The following is an 8,278-nucleotide window of genomic DNA, read 5'->3' as shown; positions in this document are numbered from 1 at the left end:
AGCAGGAGGTGTTCCTGTGTCACCCCAGCTGGCCTGGGACTCAGGTCAGCTTTCAGGGCCCAAACAGTGAGGACAGGTCTATTTCAGATGCAGGCTTTCAGGTGTTACGGGATTTGGAGCCTTCAAGTACAATAAGGAGAGGAGTCTTCAGGAAATGCTCAGCACCTGACAGTGTTGGGCATAAAGTACAACAGAATGCTGCCTTGTGTCAAGAAGAGCCGCTGTGTCAGAGCAGATGGAGTGCCATTTTTATTGTAACCAGTATTTAAGGTGGGGAGCTGTGTGTCCCCATGGGCTGCCTGCTGCCACCCAGCACAGGAGAGCCCTGCACAGTGCTGCACCCAGAGCCCTGTGAAGGCTGCCCTGCCCTGGGCACACACCTGGCACACAGAGCTGGTGCTTTTCCCTTGCCTGTGAATGAGCTGGTCTGTTCTTCATCCCTTTGTATGACTCTGGGAGTCATCTGCAGTCTCACTTCAGAAGCTGATAGACAGGGAAGGCTTACTTTTTGTTTAGATTTGTGGTGGTTGTTTTAATTTGTATTTCTCATTTCCTTGCCCTGCAGCAGGTTACAGAGAGCTGGATAGATTTCTGCTGCACTATTGCATAGTGCAGTGCAGTGTTTCACTGGTGGCCATCAGGGAATGTTAGTGTGGTTCTGTGTGGCACATGTAAAGTGGGGTGAAAACACTCAGAGACTCCAGTTTATTATATACTGCCATTATCTGTACTTTACAAGGTGCTTGTAGTAGCAGATTATACACATGCTGATGCCATCTGTCTGATTCTGAGTTCGTGTCTGTCTGTCTGTCTGTCCCACCGCTCTGCTCTTGACCCACCCGTGCGCAGGGGCAGTGAGCAGGCTGTGCTGGCTGAGGAGCAGGCAGAAGGCAGCTGACCATAACGCTGTGTCCCCTCCACAGGTGTGGTGGAGGCGTGCCTGCTGCACATGCTGAAGCGCAGGGCCGCCGGCTTCCTGCGCACCGACAAGGTGGCCGCGCTCTTCACCAAGGTGGGCAAGACCTGTGCCATAGCTGGGGACGTGTGCAAGAAGGTGCAGGAGCTGCAGCAGCAGGTAGAGAGCAGGTGAGGCTGGGCTCTGTTTATCAGCCAGGTGGATGCAGGGTGTGTGTGCAGGGTGCTGACACAGACTGCCCCGTGAGGGCACAGGGGCTTGGCTCGGGTGACGCAGCTTTGTCTTGTTAGCACCTCTAGGTGTTGGTGTTTGATCAAGCTGGCAGTGAGCAAAGGGACAGACAAGGGGAACTGAGGCTTTGGTGTTTCATTTTGCCTCTCAGTACAGCAGAGGAGCACATTCAGCCCACACACAGCCACAGAAGTGACTAATTACTGGTGATTGCAGACAGGGCTCACAGTCTGGGGATGGTGGACCAGCTTGGACTGTTGGTGGGAAGGGAGGGGGTGGAAGGAGGAACTCAAGAACAGACATACTGGAAAAGCTGTTTTGGCATGCTCCTGCCAAACCAGGAGCAAATTTCTAGGTATCATAGCAGAAACAGTTAAATTAATGGATACAAAGAGTGATGGGAAGGAGGATGGTGTAGGAAAGCTGTTCAGTACAGCTGGACTTAAGCACAACAGAATCCTGGAGTCAAGGACTTGAGGTTACTGAAAGTCTTAGACTTCTTGCTGGTGGTGAGTACCAAAGTTAAAATTTTCCATGTGGTTCTGTAGATGAAATCACAGTGCATGAGTGTCTTGTCCTATAAGCTCAGGACAAGAGCATTTTTAATTCTGTTTGTAGGCACTGCTGAGCCCTGAGAGCTCCTTTTACACTGTAGGAACTTTTAGCTTCTGATCAATTTGCTGTAAAGAAGGGCTTTGTGAGAGAGCTTGTCTTTCATTACTGACAATTATTTAAATTGGCACTTATATTTCTGTGTAATTTTCTGACATTTATCTTTATTAGACTTATAATTATCAGACTTTGTTATGTAGTTTTTGACAGATATGTACCTATTTTTGATATATTTTTAATTGGGCCTACTGATACAGACAGGGATTTTATTAAGTTTAGTTTTTTAAATGTTGGGAAGAAGGATGCTTTCTACTGAAAATTGACCAGCCTCTCTCCTGGTTAAGAGCCCACACAAACAGCCTTCTAACCACAAGAGAACTTTGGCTGTACCCACTAACAGAGAGGAGCAAATGAACTTAAATTATGTGGTTTCTCTTGGACAAATTTTGTGTGTTTTTCAGCTATTAACAGCCACAAAATTTAAGTGCTGTGGAAAATACACACAGAAAAGATACTATTGGGAAATGCTGCCGGGGGTGGACTCGCTCTGCTGGATGTATGAAATGAGACAGGAGGGCTGTAACAGCCTAACTGCTCCTGAGGCTGTGGCTTAAGAAAACCCCTGTTTGGGATGCAGCTAAACACCCAAATTGTTCTGATGTCAGTGGTGTCTTCCTTGCCTGTAGGGGTGCTGCCATGGCCTGCTGTAGGACTTGGGACCCTGTCAGTGTAGAGGGAATTACAGATCTCACCCAAACAGCCCCAAACAAATGTATTAACTCTGTGTAACTGAACAGTTTCCCGAAAGAGAACCCAAGTGCTGGCAAAGAACCTGAAGATGTCAGGGTTTCTTTCCTCATTGAGGCAAAATGGAATCCTCTTCTATTTTAAGGGAGAGGTTTTTGGAAAAGACATCGAGGGGGTTCCTGTTCCCTTCAGCCCAGGGCAGTGTGTGCAGAGCCAAGGCACGTGCCCCTGTGCTTTGCAGCACCTTTCTCCTGCAGCTGCACTGTGTTACCTGCTGCAGGAGGATGGGTTTCACTGGGTGACGGAGCTGTGCAAATTCTGACTACTTTTATTGTATCACCTTTTGCAGGAAAAATCAGCCAAACGGGCAGGAACCCCTCAAAAGGCAGGGATCAACCACAAGCAAAACGCCTGTCCTGACACCTCAGGCCATCAAGCACATCTGGGTTCGGACAGCCTTGATTGAGAAGGTGCTGGACAAGATTGTGCAGTACATTGTTGATAACTGCAGGTAAGGAAAGCAGCAGAAGCACAGGGATTTGTTGGATTGATGGATTTAGGTGTCTGCAGCAAGGGGTTTCATCAAAAGTCTTTGGCAAACCCCTGTGATGCAGACTTCTGGTAAGATGAAACCAGTTATATAGGCATTTAGAAAAAAAAGTACTTTGGTTTTTCATCACTGACAGTGTTTCAGGCTTACAAAAAAGCATTAACAGGCATTCAGCTTTCCAGAAATCAGCTACAAATGTAACTTCAAGTATATTAGGTGCCCATATTGTAATGGGTGTGATACAGAAGACTTAATGGGGCACACTGAGGACAGTCTCCCATGAAAAGAGAAAGGAAGGGACCCTAAAGCTTGGTGTGGTTCCAGAAAGGAAGTTTGCTTGCAGGGTGCTCTTGTCATTCTGCACTGGCAACACATTCTTGTTCATCCAAAGCCAATGGGTCTGAACAAGGATGAGAGCTAAGGGCAAAGCAGCTTATTTTCACAGTATTTTCCAAGTTTGTGTTACTGTTTTCCTTGTCATCAGCTTTGCTTTCATGATGTATCTTGCCACTAAAAGCAAGAGAATGGAAGAAAGGTCTTTGTGCTGTTCAAGCAAACTGTTGCTCTGGGATATGTAATGCCAGCTTGGATTTCATGAGCTGTGTGCAGAGGAGACAGAAGGAGGGTTGGCCATGTCCCAGAGACACAGTTAATGAAAGCATTTTAGTCCACTGCCTCAGTGTCTGCAGATACATGGGTAGAAGGGGTTTTAATTTCTTTTCCACATAATCCACAGGAGACACATCAGGGGAGTTTGCTCTCAGTTGTTCCATCACCTCACTGCCTTCCCCATCCGTTCAGATGAGTTAGGATCAGGTCCTTCATTGCAGGTGTGTGATTTTGAGAACCTGACTTGGTGACTAAAACAAACCTTTTCATAAGGCTTGTTACCATGCATTTTTGTGTCATTACTGTCAAATGCTCCATGTTCACATCCTTCAGCTGTTCTGTCCTGGAGGAGGAGCAGGTGCTTTAGAGTTTGAGCCCCATCTAGTGAACAGACCACAGAGGACAGTGGCATTCCAGAACTGTGGGTGTTTGGATTTTTTAGCTGTGTGGTTTTGTAAAGCAGCTTTGCCTGCTGCAATGGCAAGACTTTGGGGTCACTGCAAGAGCAATGTAGTAGTTCATAGTTCTTCACAGTGTTTCAAGATGATTCCTCACAGATGGAAGACATGTTTAAGAATGTGTGGATTGTTTTGTCTCTGTGGAAAATGGACAAAATTGCTTGCAGAGAACTATTGTTTGTTCCCATATTGCAATTCTGCCCAAAGCCCCAAATCAAATATACTGGGTAAACACACTGAGCACAAGGCAAGCTCCTGCCTCTCCGAGCTCAGCTGGAAAATAGATGAGACAGAATGAGCATGTCAAGAGGCCCATTGTGTTAGACCTGTAGCTACACCCAAGCTTTGAAATGGCTCATACCGAGTACTGTTTTTAACTGAGGTCTCATCTTTTATTCGTAGTAAATACTATGAAAAGGAAGCTTTACTGGCAGATCCTGTTTGTGGCCCAATACTGGCTTCTCTGCTAGGTGAGTTCTTGCAAAGTTACTTTTTATGCTGAAGAAATAAATTGTTTCTTAAAGCATTTTGCATTATAACAGTGTTACAAGAGGGGAATTTTGTATCTTGTATGTAGTTAACTGTTTATAATAGAGCAACAGTGAAGATGTTTTGTTGCTTACAAGACCAGAAGAGACTGATCATCTGGTGGGATTAGAGAGCAGAATGGGAATGGATTTTTACTGATTGCTTGCTGGCAGTTTGTAACTGCTAATGCTGCTGTGGCAGGGCACTGTGTCCTACAAGAATACTCTTACACAGCCCTGGATAATAGGAGTGATACATTATTATATTGTCTGTATTGTGGGCTGATCCTGTGGGATCCGTGATCATTATTATTCACTTGGCTTGAGAAGGAAATCTCACCTTCCGTGCTCAGCCAGCAGGGTAGCAGTGAGTGTGTCTCTGAACAGACTCAGAAGGTTCCTCCCTTGGTCTCTTTTCCTAGTTGGACCGTGTGCTCTGGAGTACACCAAGCTGAAGACAGCTGACCACTACTGGACCGACCCTTCGGCCGACGAGCTGGTGCAGCGGCACCGCATCCACGGCGCGCACGGCCGCCAGGACTCGCCCTCCAAGCGCCCGGCCCTGGGAGTAGGTATTTACTCTGTGCCTGTCCCTGAGCTGGGGCACGGGCTGGGAATAAAAACAGCCCCATGAGGGAGGGACCTGAACCTGGAACAGGCTTTCTTCTGTAACAGAGCTTTATCACAGATTAGAACTCCATTTGGGCCACGATGCCCTCTTTATCTGTACGTAGAAAAGTCTGAGACCCAGCACTAAATTCTGTGGCATTTGACAGTTGTGATCTGACCACGTAGTTCACAAGAAATTCTGAGGTGCCATGATCAGGGCTGAGTTTCTCTGCAAAGCCCTGGCTGCACAGGAGTTGCCCTGCTGTCTGTGCCCTGGCTGACCTGCCTGCTGTGTGTGCAGATCCGCAAGCGCCACTCCAGCGGCAGCACGTCGGAAGATCGCTTTGCTGCCTCGGCACGGGAGTACGTGGAGTCCCTGCACCAGAACTCCAGGACCCACCTTCTCTACGGCAAGAACAACGTCCTGGTGCAGCCGGTGAGTGCAGCAGCACTTGGGGCTGGCACTGGGGCAGGAGGGGTGGAGCTGGGGGTAGAGCTCCGACCTGGTGAGGGCTTGGTGCGTTCTGTTCTCAGCACAGAGCTGCCTTCTGCTTGGCTCTCCAGGGCTGCGGTAGATTTGACACGTCACAAATGCTTTCACTGCCTGGCCTCTGTCAGTGAGCAGTGGGCTGTAGGCAGGAACAAACATCCTGGACAGTATTTCATAAACCAGCTGACTGTGTTGTGGTTTTTCCCCTCTTGCTAGTAGCAATATTGTATACCAGTACTTTTGCTGTTAGAGTTTCCCTCCGCGCTTCCCAGATACTGCAGCTGTGGAGCTCGCATGGCACAGAAAGACTGGAGCATATATTTTATGCAGATATTTTGTGCACTTGAGTCACCTGGGTTGTCTGTTGCTTCTCTGAACAGAAAGATGACTTGGAGGCAATTCCTGGATATCTGTCCCTTCATCAATCAGCAGATAGTTTGACATTGAAATGGACACCAAACCAGTTGATGAATGGAACCCTTGGAGATTCAGAACTGGAGAAAAGGTACTCATTGCATTCAGGAAAGATGGGAAGAACTGTGTAACCTGCTGGGGAGCACCAGGAAAGAGGAAGGGGAGGGGAAGAGGGAAGCAGAGGTTGTACAAACCTAGTACCAGAATATCCAATGTGGAGAAAATAGCTTTCCTTTGCCCTTTACTTGACCAGTAATTTACTTTCATTGACCAAATTTAATAAGCAATTAATAACTTAGCAGAGTTCATTCTATCAGGTGCTTGGAACTGCAAGCATTCCTGAATATGGAAAAAACAATGTTCTCTGCATTTTCCTTCCTTTTTAGTGTATACTGGGACTACGCATTGATTGTGCCACTGAGCCAGATTGTCTGCATCCACTGCCACCAGCAACGTAAGCATAACCCTTAAGCATATATTCCTTAAAAATACATAAACAGGAGAGCTACTTGAATGACTGCTTTGCCTCCCTCAGTGTCAGGAACACCTCTGACTAGTTCTGGCCATGTGGGAATGAGTGTTAAAATCTCCAGTCCTAGCTGATAGAGGATGACAGCTGTATGAGGCTTTCATAGTTTGCTTGTATCTTGAGTTTCTTTAGGACTGAAGGGCTGATATCATCCTTAGATCACACTGTGCCTTACAAAGGTTTGTTTGTCTACTCAGAGATGATCCCAAATAAAATTTACTTAGAAAGTAAGAGCAGAAAACTGAGGCTCTGATGTAACAGTGTGGACTCCCCTTGTCCTCCTTGCAGCAGAAAGCAGATGGACATTGGTGCTCGTGAGCCAGGATGGGACCCAGAGGCCTCCACTGCACTTCCCCCAGGGAGGGCACCTGCTCGCCTTCCTGTCCTGCCTGGAGAACGGGCTCCTGCCCCGGGGCCAGCTGGAGCCCCCGCTCTGGTCCCAGCAGGGCAAGGTACTGCTGCTTCTGCTGAGCTCTTGGGTGAGGCTGCTGGTGGTATCTCTGCTCCACGGGGTCAGGCACTGGCTTCAAGCTGCTTTATGGTAAAGGCAGACACAACTCCATTTAGTCCAGCTGGCTTCTTTATACACATGGTCTTTAAAAATTGTTCACACCTTCATTACCCATTGAGCAATGAGCTGGAATCTGCCATTGCATCAAGGTACAAACACACACAATAGAAGTGAGATTCAGATGGACTGGACAGAGCTGCTGCCAGAGGCTTGGGGTGCCCAGCTCCTATAGATTACAAAAAAAGGCTGGTTTACAGCACACAGAAAAGTAGTATTAAGTACCCCTAAACCACCACCTGCATATGACTCCACTGTTTTCTCCCTCACCCCCTCCCAGAATTGAAAGTTTGGAGATTTAAGATGCCAAAGGACTGTAGTACTTAGTTTGTTGCACTCTGTTAGTCACTCATAGCTGAATGTATGGAATTATTATTTTCTCTAGGGCAAGGTGTTTCCAAAGCTTCGAAAACGGAACAGCAACAAATCAGTGGACCTGGAGGAGATGCCAGCTGAGGACACATCCACAGATTATGTCTTCAGAATTATTTATCCTGGACACAAGCACGATAACAGTAAGTGCCTCTGTTCTGCTTTGTTTGGAAAAAAAAACAAATGGAAAACCAAATCAGGCATCTGAGAAAATCTTGAAGTAATATCCTGGGAAGTACCTGCAGGTGACAAGCCACATTTTTGTAAGGGGGTAAAAAACCCAAACCTCTAATAAATTCCACTGAGAGATAATTGTGATCAACACGTACAACTTAGGTTTCCTTAATGCAGGGAGACTTGCTGTCTTAGTGGAAATGGAGATGAGGTGGGGAATCTTGTATTTACTCTGTGTTTTACAGAGCAAGTTTTCAAAATACTCCCCTGGGCTTGCAAACTGAGACTGAAACAAAAAAGATTGCTTGACTAGCCAAGAGCAGTTTTGCTCCTGAATATTTTTACTGGCCACAATGCTTGTTCATAATGTTGTTATTAGGAAAAAAACCCCTCAACCATAAACCCTTAAAAGTACCCCAAGAACTCCCTGGGCTAAGTTTTCCTGGCTTGGAAGCACAAAATTAACAATGGA

The 8,278-nt window shown here is 46.8% G+C and overlaps 1 protein-coding gene across 5 annotated transcripts in view; it reads left to right on the top strand.

The window, feature by feature from the left end:
• Nucleotides 1-8,278, top strand: part of SGSM2 (small G protein signaling modulator 2) — a 36,840-nt gene that overhangs the window by 14,773 nt on the left and 13,789 nt on the right. For 4 of the 5 annotated variants that reach the window (XM_031059788.1, XM_031059787.1, XM_031059785.1 and 1 more), the window contains 9 exons: nt 924-1,086; nt 2,856-3,017; nt 4,526-4,593; nt 5,073-5,218; nt 5,561-5,695; nt 6,130-6,254; nt 6,550-6,617; nt 6,981-7,144; nt 7,646-7,775. In XM_031059788.1, coding sequence (XP_030915648.1) covers nt 924-1,086; nt 2,856-3,017; nt 4,526-4,593; nt 5,073-5,218; nt 5,561-5,695; nt 6,130-6,254; nt 6,550-6,617; nt 6,981-7,144; nt 7,646-7,775 — 1,161 coding nt within the window. The remainder of the gene's footprint in view (nt 1-923; nt 1,087-2,855; nt 3,018-4,525; nt 4,594-5,072; nt 5,219-5,560; nt 5,696-6,129; nt 6,255-6,549; nt 6,618-6,980; nt 7,145-7,645; nt 7,776-8,278) is intronic. The other variant, XM_031059784.1, reaches the window with a different exon arrangement.

The sequence above is a fragment of the Geospiza fortis genome, unplaced genomic scaffold (genome assembly GCF_000277835.1).
Source record: "Geospiza fortis unplaced genomic scaffold, GeoFor_1.0 scaffold538, whole genome shotgun sequence".
NCBI classification, from domain to species: domain Eukaryota; kingdom Metazoa; phylum Chordata; class Aves; order Passeriformes; family Thraupidae; genus Geospiza; species Geospiza fortis.
The sequence above is the reverse complement of the archived record's forward strand: the minus strand, read 5'-3'. Positions and strand labels throughout refer to the sequence as shown.